The sequence below is a fragment of the Carya illinoinensis genome, chromosome 9 (genome assembly GCF_018687715.1).
Source record: "Carya illinoinensis cultivar Pawnee chromosome 9, C.illinoinensisPawnee_v1, whole genome shotgun sequence".
In the NCBI taxonomy this organism is placed as follows: domain Eukaryota; kingdom Viridiplantae; phylum Streptophyta; class Magnoliopsida; order Fagales; family Juglandaceae; genus Carya; species Carya illinoinensis.
Genome location: NC_056760.1, coordinates 13466864 through 13487682, shown reverse-complemented (window position 1 = coordinate 13487682; position 20819 = coordinate 13466864). Strand labels below are relative to the sequence as shown.

General features: G+C 36.9%; 2 protein-coding genes across 2 annotated transcripts; both read left to right on the top strand.

The window, feature by feature from the left end:
- Positions 1-195: 195 nt before the first annotated feature.
- Positions 196-1436, top strand: LOC122276827. The gene is made up of 3 exons (XM_043086726.1): positions 196-607; positions 676-785; positions 888-1436. The coding sequence occupies exons 1-3, from the start codon at positions 196-198 to the stop codon at positions 1434-1436; spliced, it is 1071 nt and encodes a 356-aa protein (XP_042942660.1).
- Positions 1437-2940: 1504 nt separating this feature from the next.
- Positions 2941-18480, top strand: LOC122276188 (30-kDa cleavage and polyadenylation specificity factor 30-like). Its single transcript, XM_043085752.1, has 7 exons — positions 2941-3574; positions 4234-4608; positions 13214-13376; positions 13778-13888; positions 14419-14487; positions 15383-15469; positions 17356-18480. The coding sequence occupies exons 1-7, from the start codon at positions 3171-3173 to the stop codon at positions 18259-18261; spliced, it is 2115 nt and encodes a 704-aa protein (XP_042941686.1). The 5' UTR covers positions 2941-3170; the 3' UTR covers positions 18262-18480.
- Positions 18481-20819: the final 2339 nt, after the last annotated feature.

The window sequence follows — 20819 nt, the reverse complement described above, 5'->3', positions numbered from 1 at the left end:
CTTGACAAAACCTCAATCAATGGCTGCTATGGTGTTAAAAGATAAATACTTTAGGCACTCAAAGCTACTGGATTCGAAACTGGGAAATAGGCCATCTGTTATGTGGAGGAGTATATGGGGATCATTGGAGTTATTAAGAGAAGGTTTGGTGTGAAGAGTTGGGAATGGCAGGTATATCAACATATGGGGGGATAAATGGCAGGCATATCAACACTAATTGAAGCAGATGCAAAGGTTGCAGTTTTAATTGATGAGAGCACAAAGACATGGAAGGAAGAAATGGTAAAGGGTATTCTGAATGAAGAAGAGGCTGCATTAGTTTGTAGTTTGCCCATAAGTACTTCGGGGCTACCAGATAAACAAATTTGGGCTCACACTAAGAATGGTCAATTCAATGTTAAGAGTGCATATCATCTTGAAGTTCGTAGGAAAAACAAGGATAAGGGGGAGGTTTCTAAAAAGAATACAGAAATGTGGAAGTTATTGTGGAAGCTGAATGTGCCTGGTGTGGTTAAAATGTTTCTATGGAAAGCTTTGAACAACTGTTTGCCTACAAAGCTGAACCTGTGTTGCAGGAAGATTGTTAAGGACTATTACTGTCCAGTTTGTAAGCTTAGAAGGAAACTATTTCACATGCTCTATGGAGTTGTGGTGGAGCTATGGATGTTTGGGCAGATAACTTAAGTCCTGTACAGAAGTGGGTTTCAAATGAAAGGGAGATGCATGAGCTATGGGCAGATTGGTGTACAAAGCTGAGTAGAGAGGATCTGGAGCTGATGGCAGTGGTTCTAAGAAGAGTGTGGTTAAGGCGAAACAGTTTTGTTTTTGAAAATAAATTTGAAAAGCCTGATTTGATCTTCAAACAAGCTGCAGAAACTTTGCTTTAGTTTAAACAAGCCCAACAGCAGGGCAGCAACAATAAAGGAGTTAATACAAGGAGAAGTTTATGCAGATGGGAAGCTCCTGCTGAAGATCAAGTTAAAGTGAATTGGGATGCAGCAGTAAAACTAACAGAAGGTGGGATGGGGATTGGTGTAGTAATGAGGGATGAGAAAAGGGATGTGTTGGTGTCATTGTGCTCACAGAAGAAGTATGTGCGTGATCCTCTAGTGGTTGAGATGCAGGCTTTGTGGCGTGCTATGAAACTATGTGCAGAATTGAACATGACAAGAGTGATATTTGAAGGGGATGCTTTAAATGTGATAAGGGCAGTTAATAATCCCGATTCAAGTTGGGAATGGCATGGTCAATTAGTTGAAGATATTAAAGAGGTGTTGAAAAATAGGAATAGTTGGAAGGTAATACATTCATATAGAGAAAGTAACTGTGTAGCACATTTTCTTGCAAAAATGTCTTTTAATGTAAATGAGGAAAGAATATGGATTAAAGAGGGTCCTGAAGGTATACAGCCTTATGTACTGAAGGACAAAATGTAATTACTGATGATGAATGAATACAAGATACTTGATGTTTGTTTCAAAAAAAAATTATGAGTATAAATTTTGAAATGCTATTTATTGATCAATGATATATTAAATATAGGAATCCAACACAATGCTTTCAATCAAAGAGTGAATTTCGGAGTGTTGTTTTTTATTTCACTAATTTTTCAATAAAATAAATCAAATAAGAATAAAAAAGGTAAAATTTATTATTTAATCATATTTTCATCTACTTTAAAATAATTTATAGACTAATAATAGAATCTCACTATAATAAAGATAAAAGCTGATATGCATAAATATCTTCTGAACTCCATAAAGAAAATGGTCATGCATGTGTTTTGAGAGAAGAAAATAAAGGTGCTGCCTTTTTTTATTCCCTCGTATGCATCAAACGAGAAATGGAGTATTAATTCCACTCTATTTTATGCTATTTAATATTCTAAAGCATTTAAATTTTGTTAAAAAATTAGATGGTGGGTTAAACAGATTAATAAAATTTCACTTTCATATAACAAAATATCTAACTAATTATAATTAAAATTAAGTATAATTTCTGATGTACCATATTTTATTGATATGTGATTTAAAACATTAGAATGTCTACTTGTAGTGTTAAAATATATTTTGTATGTACTTATCCTTGTAATGTTACTTATTAATATTTATTAATTTAATACACAAAAAAGAAAATAATTAATACCAATAATTCGAAGACAAAATAATGCTTATAATCATTTCCCTAGGGCCCTAGGAGAAAAATCAATATCGATGCTTTTCATCAGTTACCGACTATCCAACCATTTTTCTACAAAGCAAAAAAAAAAAGTAGCACTCGGTCCCTCAGATATATATATATTAATCTAAGCACCATGTATTACTTTAATTTATTAATTTATTTTTTCAGGATTGTCAAAGAAAAGTACATAGGAACTGTTTGAGTGTGAAAACAAGCGTTGATTACAGTAATGGTACTGTTTATCAAGGATGTAAAAATTATTAATATAATAATTAGAGAGTCGTTTATTATAATATAATAAATAATTTTGTTGCAATACATAATATCAGGTTTAGGCACTGAAATTTACAACATTTCTTTCTATTAGAGTTTCTATATTAGTAAGATTACAAGAATATAGCCTCACATTTTACTCGAAAAACATATTAGTAGGATATATTATTAAGGGAAATGATTTATATAATTGCGCAAGTTTTTCGTAGTTTTTTATAAAAATAAATAAATCTAGAATACACGTAATTTTTTTAAATTATATTTAACATTATTCTATTACTAAAATTTGATTAAAATTAAAATTAATAAATAATACATACCACCTTCGAATCCATTAAAATTCATGTATTTAATGAATTCTGTTCCCATAAAATGTATGGACTGCACACACAAAGGTTAACCAGAATGAATGAAAATGCTTAATTTATTAGCTTTTGACTTCGACGTATATGGGAAGGGTTTTATGGCAAATAAAATTTTTTTATTCATTTTTGTAAGTATCCTAATTCGGTGAAGGGGCAAAAGTCCATTCCTCAAAACCCAGACATCGACGACAAACACCCTCTGCACATTTATTTCAATTCTCTAACAGTAACTACCACTCTTGTTCATATCAAAATCAAGCACAGCTTTTTTCAAAGCCCTAATTTGGTAAACATCACCAACTGCTAACCCATAAATATACATATAAGACGCGGAAGTAGGAAATTCCCTCAATGGAGGACTCGGAGGGGGTTCTCAACTTCGACTTCGAGGGCGGTCTAGACGCCGGTCCCACTGCCAACGCCGCCGTCGCCCCGGGGCCCCACGTCGTCCAATCTGATTCCTCCGTCGGAGCAGCGGCCGCCAACGCGGCGTCCGCGGGCCCCGGGACTGCAGCATTCGTAGCTGACTCCGCCTCCGCGGGTGGCAACCTCGCCTCGGGGAGGCGAAGCTTCCGTCAGACGGTGTGCCGACACTGGCTCCGAAGCCTCTGCATGAAAGGCGACGCCTGCGGCTTCCTCCACCAGTACGACAAGTCACGGATGCCCGTCTGCCGCTTCTTCCGGCTCTACGGTGAGTGCCGCGAGCAGGACTGCGTGTACAAGCACACCAATGAAGATATCAAGGAGTGTAACATGTACGTGATGCATCTTTTGTTCATACTGCAGTTACGAGGTTGTGTTGGTTGATTGTTTTTGTTTGGAGGGTGATAATACTTTTGGTATATTTTTTCGTGGTGAAAGAGGAACTTGGGTTTTAGGAATAATGGGATTAACTAAGGACGGGTGTGGCGATATTTTAAGTGGACGGAGTGTGTGATTCAAAGAATGGGGTTTTGATTTAGGTAGGTATGAAATTCGTTATCTGAAGCGGAGGGAAGTTGCAACATTTAATTTGCACGAGGATCCGGAGGATTTATATTGTTCGTCTTGTTTGAATGTTTTTTAATACTTATTTGAAGATTTACCGATAAAAAAAATTCTTATTTCAAGATTTATGGTAGGTACGTTGTGGTATAGATTTGAATAATAAATCTTTTAACGATGGCGCTGCACTGAAAAAAGTTGGAAATTGCTGCTGTGCATGAATGGCTTTGCAATGTAATTATTTTATTTGTTCTTTTTTGGGGGTTAATTTTGTATTTAGTGTGAGGCAAAGCATTGGGTTTATTATTATTATTATTGTTATTATTATTATTTTAATTTTTAATTTTTTATCTTTATCAGTATAAGCATTGGTAAAATAATAAGAGCATGTAAGGTGTATGCACTTAATTGGGAAATTCTGTAACTGCAGGTACAGGTTGGGCTTTTGTCCAAATGGTCCCGACTGTCGGTACAGGCATGCAAAACTGCCTGGACCTCCACCTCCTGTAGAAGAGGTCCTTCAGAAGATTCAGCAATTAAATTCTTACAACTACAACTCTTCTAGCAGATTTTTCCAGCAAAGGAATGGTAATTTCCCTCAACAAGCAGAAAAGTCTCAGTTTCCACACGGTCCCAACACTGCCAATCAAGGCGTGGTTAAACCTTCAACAAATGAGTCTTCTAATGTCCAGCAGCAGCAACAGTCCCAGCAGCAGGTCAGCCAGAACCAGACACCAAATATTCCAAATGGCCTGCCCAATCAAACGAACAGAACTGCTATACCTTTGCCTAAAGGAATATCTAGGTGTGTTCAGAGTCCTGAGGTCTTTAATTAGGTTATGAAAATCAGTTTTTGTATAATTATACGGGCAATGTTGAAGAGCCCATTATTCAATCAGTAATTGCCAAAAAGAACTCTTTCCATGTTTAGAAGCTCTAGTTAGTGTCCCTTGATCACTCGTCAGTTGGTTTATAGTTTGATACACATTTTATGTTGTACTTTTCTCATTTTGACTATTAGATGTATGGATTTACTTCTCATCTTATGTAGTGTACTTTTATCAATAAAAAATTATATATTTATGGGAAGATAAAAGGAAAGTAAACACCATTTGATTCGTGGATTTGCTTAATATCTTATTGCAGTGTGCTCTACCATTATAATTTTTTGTTCACTTGGGACATCTAAAAGGAAAGTAAACAAATGTGGTATATACCTGATAAGTTCCAGTGAATTGTTTTTTAGGACCTATAAAAAAAAAAGTTCTAGTGAATTGTTTTTTAGGACTTGGAATAAAGTCTTTCTCTTACAGGATGTCTTTTTTGAGTATTTCTTTTCTCGTTTTGTTTAAGGAAAAGTGATAAAAAGTTATCAAAAGTTTTGGGAAAAAGGTAGACAAATTCTAGATTCAGTCTTAATTTGCAAATGTAGTTTTGGACGGACGACTCAAATCTAGAGAACCTTGGTTACTTTGCAAATTAGACATGGAGAAAGCCTATGGTTACGTCATTTGGAAATTCTTACTTTATTACTTGCAAGATGTGGCTTTGGGGAGAGATGGTGTGATTGGGTGGAGTTTTGCGTCTCTATAGTATGCTTCTCTATCTTGGTGAATGGTTCACTGGTGGGTTTCTTGGTGGAGTTTTGCGTCTCTATAGTATGCTTCTCTATCTTGGTGAATGGTTCACTGGTGGGTTTCTTTGATTCCTCCTGTGGTTTGAGCGGGGACCCGCTCTCTCCATTATTGTTTATATTCGTCATGGAAGTTCTTAGCAAGATGATTGTGGGCCTTATGGAAGGTGGTTTTCTCTATGGTTTCCCGGTGGGGAATGGTGATTATGGCTCTTTTGATATTTCTCACTTGCATTTTGTAAACGATACTCTCATCTTTTGTGGAGCAAATCTCGGGCATATCCAATCTTTGAGGCTCTACTTTGTTTTGAAGCTGTCTCGGGGTTAAGAATTAATCTATCAAAGTCTGAATTGGTTCTGGTGGCGGTTGTCCCCGAAGCGGTGAATCTAGCCTCTCTCTTGGGATGTAAGGTATCTTCTCTACCCCTGAAGTATTTTGGCTTGCCACTGGGCATGTCCTTTAAATCAGAGAGGATTTGGAATGTTGTGGTTGAAAAGGTGGAGTGAAGATTGGCTTCTTGGAAGAGGCAGTATTTGTCTAAAGGAGGTAGGCTCATTTTGATTAAAAGTACTCTTTCTAAACTACGCACCTATATCCTGTCTTTGTTCCTGCTCCCCACAAAGGTTGCCAACTATATTGAGAAGTTACAACATGACTTCTTGTGGAGCGGGTTGGGAGAAGAGTTCAAATTTCATTGGGTAAATTGGTCATTTGTTTGTACTCCAATTTCTAGGGGGGGGGGGGGGGGTTGGGGATTCATAATTTGATAAAGTTCAACTAAGCTCTGTTGGGTAAATTGTTGTGGCGGTACCAACACGAAAGGGGGGACCTATAGAAGTTTGTTATAAATTCAAAGTTTTGGGAGGATGGTGCTCAAATGAGGTACGCGGTCCATATGGGGTGGGTTTGTGGAAATACATTAGAAAAGGTTGGGAGCTTTTGAAGAAATGCACATATTGTGGTGGGCGATAGTTCTTATGTCAGATTTTTGGTATGATAAGTGGTGTGGTGAACAAAGCCTCCAAGACACATTCTCTGCCATTTTTGAGCTCGTACGATCGAAGGATGCAACGAGAGCTGACCTCTTGGTCTTCTCTAGTGGCTCCCTTCAATGGAATGTAGATTTCATTAGGGCAGCCCGAGATTGGGAGTTGGAGGCTATCACAAAGTTCTATGTGGCATTGTATTCCATGACCGAGGGTACCATAAATAAGATGAACTGGAGTCCCTCCAAGAAAGGTAGATTCATTGTTAGATTGTTTCGCCAAGTTTTAACGAGCCCCGTAATGACCACATTCCCATGGAAGAGTATATTTAAGATGAAAGCTCCTTTAAAAGCAGTTTTTTTTGTTTGGACAACATCCTTGGATAAGATTCTTACTACAAATAAGGAGAAAATGTCGGGTAATTGTGTTGGACTAGTGTTGCATGTGTAAGAAGAATGAGGAGTCAGTTGAGCATCTGCCTTTACGTTGCGAGGTGGCTAGGACCAAGTGGGATGATTTATTTTGCTGGAATCGGATTATCATGGGTCATGTATCTTAGGCTGGTGGATTTTCTAGAGCAAGTTGGAGAGGCATTCGTGGTAATCCACAAGTGACAAAAATATGGAGAATGGTTCCTATATGCATGTGTTGGTGCATTTGGCGGGAGAGAAATGATAGAAGCTTTGAGGACTTCGAGAGGACAATTGATGAGCTTTTTTTTTTTTTTCCCCCTTAAAACATTGTTCTTATGTGCAGGGACCATTGTTTTTAATGGGCTAAATGTACATGATTTTCTACTTTCGGTTGTAAATCCTAGTTAGGTACTTCTCATATATACTTCCTATGTACTTGGGCTTTGCCTTCTTTTATGAATAAAACTTCATGATTGCCTATCAAAAAAATGTTTTGGGAGAAAGGCATTTCGGGATTAAATTTCTATCATCTGTTAACCTTAAGTGTGATAGGAAACAAATATATTTCCTTTATATTTTTTACATTGGGTATAGTTTTTGAAGTGGAACTGGTTGGTTTAAGGTACCGAAAGCTATACTCAAGTAGCATTTATGGTTTATACCTTGAATATTCATCTAAGTGATGCTCATGGAAAATGCTTTAACTACTTACTGCTACTTTTATGCCTCAATGTGGTTGACCCCTTTGAGTGCCATAATTGTCTTTCCTTGTGGTTAAATGCTTGTTGACTTCAAGTAGTGCAACATCATAAATGGTTTGTCCACAACTTAGTGTTTGTAGAATACCCTGGATTGAGTAAAGGAGTATGGTGAATAGGATCCCCCATTGCTTGGTAACGAGAAGTTCTTATGGTTTTTGATGATTTTAAGGGTCTTCGATTGTAATCTTGACTAATGCTTTTGAGTTATAAGTCCACATGCGGCTTGGGTTTTTCTTGGGTGGTTACAAATGTTAGAGCAAATTTTGACTAGAAGTGTGGGATTTGAGCCATGCAACACACAATAAAATGACTTGAGGAGGACACTGAGGATTTAAGGGGGGATTGTAACACCTTGGATTGCATATATGATGTTGGTGACTAAGATCCCACATTACTTGAAAAGGAGAAGTTTTCACGGTTGATTGATTCTATGGGGCTCCAATTGTAAGCTGGACTATTCCTTTTGGATCATAAGCCAAGATGCAGTGGAACTTTCCTTGAGCCATTATGGTTTGATATTGGTTTTATTATTGAAGTTTAGTTTGAACTTTTCTCGAGAAATTTTTTTTGATAAGTAAAAATTTAGAAAACACAATTAATGCTAAGGGAGGACGGCAGAACCAATTGTATTTCCTCGAGAAATATAGTTGTGATAGACTGGTGTTGCATATTTAAGAGGAGTGGGGAGTCCGTTGATCATCTTGGACTCCACTGTGTGATTGCAACTGAGGAGAAGGCTTGGGTCATGCCTAGAAGATTTGTGGAGCTTTTTTGTGCTTGGAGAAGGCTAGATGGCAGTCACCAAACTACAGCAGTGTAGAAGATGGTCCCTATATGCTTTATTTTGGTGTATATGGATGGAAAGAAATGAGAGAATCTTCAAGGATTGCAAATGGACGACAGAGGAACTCAAAAATTTGTTTTACCCATAATATTCTCCTACAGACTGCATCTATAAACTTTTGGATTTAGTTTACATGATTTTCTAGAATTTTTTTCTTCTACTATTTAGGTATCTCTTATATTTTACTCGTGTACTTGGGTTGTGCCTTTGCTGTTATTAATAAAGATGAAAAAGGTTTCACCAACGTTGATTGATTAATTAAGTTCATCTTACATTTCGGAAAATATATAAAACATAGAGGGGCATTTACGTGCATGCACATAGGCGTTTGTGTTCACGTGTGCATGTTATGAAGAGTGAATAACAGTAATTTGGACGAGGATTGGAGCCTAACTGATTTTGCTTGTTCCTAGATGGAGCTTCTCTTGTGTCCCCACATTGCCAAACATTTGCTCATTCCAAATGTCCAAATCAGTTTTCAGAAATTTGAGTTTTCGATCTAGGACATAACTTGGGGAGTCTTGAATGCAATAAAAAGTTCACCACATTTTCACCTTCTCCACAAAGCACTCATATTTCAGCCATGTATCCCCAAACTTAAAAGTATTTTGTTCCATTTTAGGAGAATGGGAAAGTGGTCCAAAGTCCTAGAAGTCTCTGCTGGGTCACTTTAGGAAACATTGCTTCCCAATCAAAAACCTTTAAGTTGTGAGCTATTACTATTAGATTTCTGTTTATCTAGGGACAATAATCGCTTAAAGGGATAAGCATTAGACTTCATATTGGGTATTGTAGAAATTGAAGAAAGTCAGACCTTTTGTCTGTGAAGGCCCTGATGAAGGGTTAATGTCCATGTTTACCGCCATTGAAGCTAGCCACTACCTGACAAAGAGGAACCACCAATTAGGCCAAAGAGGATAGAGGGCTGAAAAGGTTGACCTCTATTAATTATGACCCAAATAACTGTTGATTTCAATGGAATGGTCCTTCATGATTTCCTTGTCTCTCTTGTGCCCGCTTAGAAGGGCTGTTTCTTGTATATACTGGGCTAGGCCTATTCTTTGAGTAATAAAGTTTAGTTTACCTATAAAAAAAAATTATGACCCAAAAGTTAGTTCCAGTCGTAGTAAAATGAAAGTGAGTTGGGTATTTGCTTCCCCAAGGTCGAGGCTACTATCTTGGAATGTTTGGGGGCTTGAATGAGGAAGACAAATGCCTGTGTGCGGAATCTGTTTAGAGAATGGAAGATTGATGTCATTTGCCTCTTAAGAAACTAAATTATGATATGTGACCAGCAATGGACTAGCTATATCACAGTGGAGTAAGAAATGATCCACAAACTCTCCATTCCTATGTTCATACAGCACCATTTTATCATAATCCCTCCTTAATTTTTTTAAAGTAAAGATCTTCTCAAAGAAGCCACTCTCTCATGGTAGCCTTGCTCCTCCAAATGGTCTTTCATGGAAGAGGAATGCTGCCATGGGGGACTAATACATTATAGAAAGATTAACTCCAAACACCCCTCTCTTTGTACTGCAATGCATCTTGTCTTCACCACCCTGTCTTGATCTGAACAAATACAACCAAGAAAAGTGATCCTGCTTTGTTTGATGTGGTGCATATGGAGGGAAAGAAATTACCAAAAAGTTTTGCCGATAGCGAAAGGACCGTGAAAGAACTCAGGGCCCACCTATGTCTCTTTAATTTCAATTTTCAGTATTTTCTCGATCTTTTTCTTTCACAGCATAGGTGTATATGATCTATGCTTGCAGTGTACTTTGATGATGCCTTTGCTTCTTTTTCTTGATTATAAATATATTTGTTATAAAACAAGCTCCCGATCGGTTAGTTTGAGACTTTTATTGTATTTTTTGGCCTTTATTCTTGGTTTTTTTTTGGTCAAGAGCTTAGGTGATTGAACTTGGTGGGGTTGGAATGACTAAGCCTACTATTTTAGCTAATTGTATAGACTGAATAGATTCCTCTCTTTGTGAGCTAGTTAAAAGTTAGTCAACTATGGAAATTAAACTTACAATTGTGGACCATGGAGGATGTGGGAATAACTAAATTTTTTGGCAAGAGATATCCAAGGATGGTTATTGATCACCTTATGTGATCCTTAAGGGGGAAGAGTTGATTAAAACATCAATAACATAATCTGGTAGAAATGTATGAAGCAGGTAGTTTTTCTTTCTGCTGTTGACTTGTGTATTTATATCAAGCTGATAAGTGCATCTTATTAGACAAGAAATGTTGTGTGATACGAGAAGATAATTAGCTGTTTTTTCCTTGAGCAGTATTGATATGAAGGTATTGAGATGAGTTGGCATCAAGTGTAGAAAGAAAAAAAATCTAATTAGTAAATCGCATAGAACATTGTGCAGCAATGGTCGACTCTCATATTGCAGCAATATGGAAGATGGTCCCAATATGCTTATGGTGGTGCATTTGGAGGGAAAGGAACGTCAGAAGCTTCGAAGATCAAGAGCAATCAATGGAAGAGCTTAGGAAATTGTTTTCAATTCTTTACTTCATTGGTCGGTTGTAATTGATTTCAATGGAATGAGTTTCTATGTATTCTTGTTTCACTAAACTGGCTCACTCAGGCAATGCTCTTGTATATGTGCTGTATACTTGGGCTTTTGCCTCTTCTTATAATCAATAAAATTTTGTTTACCGATTAAAAAAAAAAAAGGATAGTGTGCCATCGGCCTTTGTAGCTGACTAATATCTCTATAGAGAGAAGAGGAAGAAAGGTCATCAGTTCCAACTTTGTTGAAGTGCTAAGATGCCCAATTTATTTGTACATGGACAAATTTGCACCTTAGTGGTCCTATATGTGCATGTGCCTTTGGGAGAAATATGGCATCCTATGGATGATGTTAACCTTTTAACTTAATGAGAAATGTTTTCAGAAATCTTCTAGCTGGTTAGAAATTGATGCCATACCTCTAATTTAGCTAGGAAGTCGAAAAAAACCCTGCAAGATATATAAAACTTAGGAGGTTAGAAAGTGCTTTAGATATGAAAGTTCAGTTTAAAGTTGAATCCAATTGGGAGAGTAGTATGGTGGGGCACCTCCTGGGAAGTTCTCATCCTACGTGAAATCACAACTTGTCCCAAAGGTTTAAGGTTGTGTTTGGGTAGTACTACTATTCAATATTTTATTGTTACTTTTAACTACTTTTTACTACTATTTAATAATTTTTCACAACTTTTTCACTACTATTCACAGATCATCTGAGATCACCTCACTACACAAACGTAGTCTAAGTTGATAGAAAGAGGTAGATTTAATTATTTATATTTTGTCTTAATACTCCTCATCACGTGTGGGCTAGACTATCCCTTAATAAGTAGGTCAAACACATGAAATATTTTAATTTAACTAATTGGGTGAAGTGTAGAATTAGGATTCGAACTCAGGACCTCTACTCTAATATCATATGAAATCACTTGTCCTATTGGTTTAAGATGATGGAAAAATGTAGATTTAATTATTTATTATTGTCTTAACAATATCCATTAGGGGGAGTTTGTTGTGCACTTAGATGTTAGGGTTTCTTGGCTGCATTATGGGTGTTTGAAGGAGATGAGCAAGATGACCTGAATATTAGCAAATTTGGGGTTACTAATTTCAAGTTCTGTATGAAGGGCCATACATTGGCATCACTAGCTAGGGTTTGGTGTGTGCCTTGCTAGACGTTGGTTTGGGCAATACCTTCATTTGAGATGTTGGATAGTTGGCGAGCAATCGGAGCATTGTGTAGGCTGCAGGTTGTTACCAATTGTGAAGTAGTTGGAAACAGCATTTTGAGCTCATCTGGCTGTCAGATGATCTGTCATTTGGTTATTCTATTTCTATCAATTATATAAAAAAAAATGTCATAACTTTAGGAATTGTTGTGTCAATTAGGCTTGTACTAATTCTCAAACTTCATGGGTCCTTCGCCATTACCTTTTCTTACCAAAATTACTTATACAAGGATAGAAAATGAGTAATTTAATCCCAATGGACGTTTGGAGAGAAGAATTCCTTCTCTGTCAAGTGGTTTTGGATGACAGTAAAATGTGGTTCTAGATGGCTTTTAGATGCATTTTATAGAAACTAGTGGCTCATTGTTTTGCATTCTTGGTTATGACTCATGGAGGTTGTAATATTAGGTAATCATCATCAAATTCCAGCCAATGGACTTTAGCTTAAACAGCACCTCAGCCACCTATAAAAGATCTGTAGGGTCAAGTTGCGAGTTCAAGACCCACCTGGTCCATATGTAACTTACCAATAAAAAAGAAACAGTTTGGACATTACAGTAAATATGAAATTACAGAATTGCTAGCCACTTTCATGCTACGTTGCAAAGTTCAGTTTATGCTACACTTCCATGTTGACTAAAGTTTCAAGTTCACCTGTAATTTGATGGACCATCTAACTAGAATTAGTAAAGTTTATACCATCTGTGGTTAGCGTACTTCTTTATTCTACTTGACTATATGCCATTTGGCTATTGTGACGAGGCTATATGCCATGATGCCAGATTTTTTGGTTTTGAGTATCATGATGTAGACATGTAGATTGAATGCTGGGTCATGCAACTGGCAGGCATGTTCCTTAATGCCATTCACAGCCCATATGGTAACTGTTAATTATCGATTGAACTCTAAGTTTGATGAAAGTGCGTTCTTTATTTTCCAGTTAAAGCACCTTGTTTTATTAAGGTTTGATTTTATGAATATGGAGTAACTCATTTCCAAACATGGAACGTCAGGTATTTTATTGTTAAAAGTTGCAACCGTGAAAATTTGGAATTATCTGTACAACAAGGAGTATGGGCAACTCAAAGGAGCAATGAAGCTAAACTGAACGAAGCTTTTGACTCTGCTGAAAATGTGATTCTGATTTTTTCTGTCAACCGGACCCGGCATTTCCAGGTAGATTTTTATTCAATATTCTACCATCTATTAATGCTATTTATTCTCTTCTCTAGATCTGTGTTTCTCAATGATTTTTTTTCATTGGCACTGGGTGTCTGGGAACAATGTCTCGACTAATTCCAGGGGTGCACATGCTCTTGGCAAAGAGTTTTCTACAAGTGCACCTCGGGTAATTCATAGGGAAGTTCCCCCAGTCCGATAGCCCTTATTGTTTGCACCCAAGAGGATTTTAACCTTAGACTTGGAGGGAGCATACCACCAAGACCAAGGCTTTTACCACTTGAGCTTACCATCCGTGTTTCTCAATGATTACTTTAGCTTACTGGGTCATCTGGTCAGTCTGAATTGCATGTTTTTGTATGTTTGAGGTAAACACAAAGATGTCTGTGCTTTGTCAGGGTTGTGCAAAGATGACATCAAGAATTGGTGGATCTGTTGGTGGGGGCAATTGGAAATATGCACATGGAACCGCACATTATGGGCGGAATTTTTCAGTGAAATGGTTAAAGGTACACCTTTTTCTCTTAATGGGTAGTATGTTTTTGTCAGGATGTTCTGCAGTATTTATCTTGGTTCCAGAAATTCTTATAATGCAATTTATTACCAAATCTATGACCCTGACAAGGCTATTATTCAACCTACTAAATGACCAAATCCTTCTTTTTTGTGTTTCCTCTTTCAAATTATTGAGTTCCTAAAATTTGGTAGGGTCATGTATGAGGAGATTGTTTCCATTTTTCTTTCTTTCTTGAGATTCATGTTACAGATCATGCTCTTGTTTTGAGAAATGTAAACACGGTTTATGTGAGGGGTTAGGTATGTATTCCATTTATTAGAGTTGTTTTTTGTCAAGCTTTAAAGGGAGGAAAAATTTTCATTGAATGCCTGAACTTCCTTCTTTTGGCATTTGTTTGAAACCCTTTCAAAACTAGTATCATAGTGTGGAGACCAGGCAATGTTAACAGAGCAGAACACCAGAGAAGTTTTGTACGTGAAAAATAAATTTTTTCCATGGTTAATTGCCATTTTTTATATGCAGTTATGTGAATTGTCCTTCCACAACACTCGCCATCTGCGGAATCCGTTCAATGAGAACTTACCAGTCAAGGTATTATTTGGGCTTCATAAAAAAATGCTGCTTGTATTGAGATTTCTTTTCTGAGTTTTCTGTTGCTGCTGCTGTTTAGAAGTTTGCTAAGTTGAAGATGGGAATTGCTTTGAAATGAAGATAATATACCAACAGAAATTGAACTAAAATAAAAATATGCTGTTTTTCTGGCTTTTCTTTCTCGAGAAGGTTTGAGGTAACTCATGCTTCTTTTTTTGTAATAATCCATGAGAGACCTGCTGATCACATTTGCTCGATCGAGCAAACATAATTTCCCCTTATTTCCTCATAAAAAAGGGGAAAAATCTGAAGTGGGCCTTAATAGTCGAGAATTTGTACTTACTTTTAGTGTTAACGACTTAACAATTGAGATTTATGCATAGAAAAGAGGCACCCTTCCTTCATGAATGCTAACTTCATTTGTTGAAACCAATTTAGGTTCTGTCACGTTGTTGGTAGGTTACTATCACACGAAGGGGAATTCAGAGAAATTCTTAATGATATGATAATAGGTAATTAAGAATTAAATCAAAGTGCCACAAAAGAGGGGGAGAACTTTTTATAATTGACTTGATTTAGGTCCAATACAAAATGCGCAAGGGCCTTCAAGTTCTCATGCTATTGGCAATTAAAACATAAATAGTGCAAATTAAATTCATATAGCATTGGTGCGCTCACTGGAAGATGGATTAAATACTACTTTTACAAATAAATATTGTAAGCTAACCTTGTAACTCTGTGTTTGTACCCATCTTGTCTTCCATTTTACCACTTTCTTTTGCTTGCTACTACTTCAATTCCCGGTATGTATATTTGGCTTGTGAGATGCCGTAGCTTGTGGCCATCTCACCATATCAGCTCCAATTGACGTCATTTTATGCACTTATTGTTGCAGATAAGTAGAGACTGTCAGGAGCTAGAGCCTTCTGTTGGTGAGCAGTTAGCTTCCTTGCTTTATCTTGAACCGGATGGTGAACTTATGGTAGGTTTTCTTTTGATTCATTATGTGGTGCAATATAGTAATTAGTACAACATGTTTAGGTAAAAGAAGAAAAGAAAAACAAATGAACAATAGTGAGTGAAATAACCTGAAAATGCAATACATAAATATATGTGTGTGTGTGTGTGTGTGTGTGTGTGTGTGCATGAGGGAGGGATTGTTTTAAGTAGACATCCTAAAGTAGAGGGAGTGGATATTGTGGCTTTTTCTCACGGTCCTCAAAAGTGTGGACATTGCATTCTTGCCAAATACGTCACATTAAGCACAAGGCATCATCCTCCAAACTTCTAAATTTTTATGGCTTCCAATCATGCTGACAAATCCACCACCAGCTGGGCATAACTAACTCAATACCAAAGTAATGAATACTGCTACCCATATGTCCCTCACCAACTCATATCGTAGCAGAAGATGAGCTATGCTTTCTCCATTCTGCTCACACGACACCAATCCACTACTATGATATGTCTCTTTCTCAATTGTTAATATCTTTCTTAAGGCTACCATCTCAACAAACCAAGCTACCCTTGAAGGTGCCTTGTTTTGCCAAATATGCTTCCAAGGAAATGAAGAGCCAATTGGAGGGATGAGCACATTAAAATAGAGTTAACTCAAATATCATCTTTTAGACAGGTTCCAACATATTTTTATCATTACTGTCTCTTCTCCACTAAAGGAATACAACTTGTTCAAGACCAAAGAGAAAAACTTGATCTCCCAATCATGGGCTGTTCTGATAAAGTAATATTCAATAGGTACATATAATAAGAAATCTGTTAGTGTTTTGCAACAAAAACCTCCTTACATTAGGATATTGGAAATAACTTCGGGAAGATTGTCTTGAAGGGCTGGCCCCTGCACCAGAAATCTGATCAAAATTGGTTTAAATGAGTGTTTTTGTTAACAGCTTATTAGCAAAATTTGTCAAGGTTTGATGGAGCAATGTTAGAATCTTTGCACTAGCAAGATGACAAATTGAATTTTGCTATGTAGCATGAAAATACAGAATGATGGAATTCCCTAATGGAAGGCTTGCCATCTACTGGGCCTCGTGGGCCGTGGCTTGAACAACTAACATAAGCATAATAAGAAAATTTAAAGGTCCATTACATCATTAATCTACTTGGGCCTAAGCCCATGTCACTTACTAAAATAAACTCGGTTCCTACTGGTCCAAGCCAGCAGTCTCTCAAGCTGGCCCCTGCCATTCGTGATAGTATGAAGCTCATAAACCCAAGGCCTTTTGGACTGTTAGAGGGGCTGTTTAAAAAAAAGTGACGTCAAAGATAATTTGTAATGCCGCATGCAATACGATCATCTTTATGGAACTACTCCTAGCAACGTTTGGAAATTCAAGTGCCAAAGCGGTGATTAGGATGCTGAGAATATAACTTCAGATTTTGTTTCCATAAAACTATGGTTATTTTGTTGCCAAATCATGTGTGAATGAAATTTTGAAGTACTATTTCGTCGTTATTTTCTCCTTTTATCTTCAAGTACTTAATATTGTAAAATATCTCCAATCAGATCATGGTTTTTCTTTCATGTTGTCCAATGAGGCATATTGGAAGATTTATTTGTTCGGAGCAAGGCAATCAGTTATGTGAGAATTCAAAAACCTAATATTTGGTGGAATTAGTAATTGCATAGCAAGATATTGTTAGTGCCATCAGTCTGTTTTCCAAGGCAGCCGGTAAGTGGCATATATTGTGAGGAAATCAGTGGAGACAGTACAAGAATTGGATTATGCTACAATATGCCCGCCCTCTGTTGTAGGTTTTTTTTTTTTAAGAAAGAGGACCTCTCTATTCATTTTCAATGGTCTGAACTAAATGAATCTGGTTGTTGTATTTGTTCCTTGGGTACAGGCAATTTCACTTGCAGCTGAATCAAAACGAGAGGAGGAGAAAGCAAAGGGAGTCGATCCTGACAACAGAGGAGAGAACCCAGATATTGTCCCATTCGAGGACAATGAAGAGGAGGAAGAGGAAGAAAGTGAAGAAGAGGAGGAGAGCTTCAGCCAGATTCCTGGGGCAGCAATGCAGGGTAGAGGGAGGGGCAGGGGAATCATGTGGCCCCCTCACATGCCGGTAGCACGTGGAGCCAGACCTATGCCTGGGACACAGGGTTTTCCCCCTGTTATAATGGGAGCTGATGGATTATCTTATGGACCTATTACACCTGATCGGTTTCCAATGCCCGATATTTTTGGGGTTGGCCCCCGTGCTTTTGCACCGTATGGTCCACGATTCTCCGGTGATTTTACAGGTCCCAACTCTGGCATGATGTTTCGTCCACAACCTTCTCAACCTTTCCCAGCGGGTGGATTTGGGATGATGATGGGGCCAGGGCGTGCCCCCTTTATGGGAGTGATGGGGGTCGCAGGTGCAAATCCAACTCGGCCTGGCCGGCCTGTTGGCATGCCTCAAATGTTTCCACCACCCCCACCACCATCCTCTCAAAATATCAACCGGGTTATGAAGAGAGATCAGAGGGTGAATGATCGGAATGACAGGTATAATACAGGTTCAGAGCAAGGCAAGGGTCAAGAGATGCCTAGTCCTGGTTTTGGACCAGATGATGAGACACGGTTTCAGCATGGATTCAAGGCTCACCATGAAGATCATTATGGTGGCGGTAATAACTTCAAAAATGATGAGAGCGAAAGTGAGGATGAGGCACCTAGGCGGTCAAGGCATGGGGAGGGGAGGAAGAAGCGGCGAGGCTCAGAAGGAGATACTACCACAGGTTCCGATCACTTACAGATGCCATGAGCTGAGCGGCAAATAAGCGACACTACTAACAGGGGAAGCAATCTTCCCCAGGCTGACCTTTCTTGGAAACATAATTGAGTATAATTCTTTTTGGATACTTTGTTGTATTTGAGAAATCTGGGGTGGTGAATTGTTTTGTTTTCTGAACGTATTCAAAGTATTTAAATGCGTTGCAACTTAAATGTTGAATGAAATGAGTCGGGGAAAATATGATGAATAGATAATGGGAGTCGGGACTTAATGCTGATATAGACTAACGTACTTGTAAATAGATATTTACAATATCGTATTTCAGTATGATACTCAATTGATCTACAAATTTTGGTCAGTTACACAACATGTTGTGTTTGTTCTCTAAAAGTTCTAGGATGTCATCCATGTAACTATCATCTTATTGCAAAAGTTGACCACATAAAGGATGCCATGTTGGTTAGAGATCGAATGCAAGTTTGACGCAATGTGTTTTCTTTTGTCCATTGGATGGTGAAGATGGAAAAAAAAATTATTGGTACTTTGGTAGAACCATTTTCTAGCAAATAAAAGAAGGGGGTTGAAAGGAAATGGAGTTAAAGAGGGTATTAATCGGTCGGTAATCATGAAAATTGTAGGGGTATAAACTAGCTTGAGTTTTTAGTGAATAGTAGGTAATCAAGCACTATTATTTTAATTTTTATTCAAACATGAGTCGAGTTTAAGTTTATCACTGAATTAGATTTTATGTTTACGAATAACTAATTTAAGTTTCGACAAGTTTAAACTTGTTTATAAGCTATTTATTTTGGACAAAATAGTTTATTTATATTATATCTTATAACTTTATATGCAAATTTTGTCAAATTTCATTTATTTTTAAATATCTTTAAATAGTTTATGTATACATGTATCAAGGACCATATGCATAAGAATTCAAATAACATGTATCATGTTAGGAATATGATGTCTTATCGTTTTAAATATTTAAGATACTATCATTTTAAAATTAAAAAAATACTATAAAAATATAAATACGAAGTTATTTGAATTTATACAAATTTATTGAGTTCAGTCAAGTTTTACAAGTGTCTTATTGTTTAATAATTTAATCATAGTTTTGTGTTCAGGAATTGCTAGATGAGTACTCTATTTACAGCTCTAAATATAATTTTCAATCCACCTTATCTCATTTCTCTTATAAATTGTCATTTAAATATTTGAATTTAAAAGAGCGGTTTCTAATATTTTTTTTTGATACATTTGAGAAAGGGGGGTTCCAAACTCCAGGCTTCCATTTTGGAGGTTGGGATTATACCAATCAGGTCACGGGCCTTTGACGGTTTCTAACTTTTAAACATTCATATCCACTACAAAAACCCCTTCAATTTTCTCTTTAAACTTTTTTTTTTAAGGGACAATATACATAATTTTATTAATAGCTTTCACTTATGGTGAATGAATGTTATGATTACATCTCAAACTATATCACCATTAAGAAAACAAAATCCCAAAGAGTAAAAATAAGCATCGGGAGACTTATATTTATTAGTACCGCTATAGCCATACAAAGATTACACAAAAGCAATTCCATAAATTGACAGGATTTTATCTGATCCATTAAATCTATTTTATAATAAAAGTAATTTTATAATCTGACGAACCACATGAAATCACGTCAACTTGTGATATTACTTTTGTATAAACCATTTATGGTTAAAGTATTTCTCTATATTTATATACCTAGATTTGAATCTCCTAGAATTAAACTCTAGGATTTATAGTGGAAGAAAGATAGATACATAAAGTGAATCCTCTAATATTTATAAGCCGCCCAAGTGAGTTTCTTGGACAAACGTTCAATAAATAAAGTAATATGGTACCCATTTCATATATTTTTCTTCCACTCTAGACCTAGAGTTCGGCCAAGAAGATCTACCAACCTATACCATGAACATCAACTAGAAAGTAAAACCGCAATTCAGGTACTTCCGTCCGATCCATTGACAAAAGGCGCCTAGCCTCTGGTGATATCGATTTGATAATTCAACCCCGACTTTTCCGTCTTTAGCCAACTTTGAACACATGAAAAGTTAAAACTCTCTCTCACATATAAAAAGTCGAGGTGAGATAGGCTTTGGATGATGTTGGATTTGATATGAAGACGTTGTTACCGATCTTCAAACATGTGACAAAATGAGTATCACTGAGATCTCACGATTGCTGATGATGATAATGACAAGTTTCTCCTAGCCCTAAGAGTCCGGATTGAAGGTGAAATCGTAGTGGAGGCTTTGAATTTTAATTTTGTAAGTTTCTAACAAGTGCCTTTTTTATTCTTTTAATTGGTTTGGATTTCATCATCTTCTTAAGACTCTAGGATGAAAATTCAAGAGTTCAAAGATTAAAGCTCAGTTTGAAGATTTATCACTTCAGATCAGCAACAAAAACAATCATACTTATATAATCAAAATCGAACCGCGACAGAATACCCAACATTTCGTTCTTTTCAATCGCATAGAAAGATAAGAGAACATAAAACTTAAAATAAAATAAGAAGGTATTACCAGGACTCTCATCTCATGATG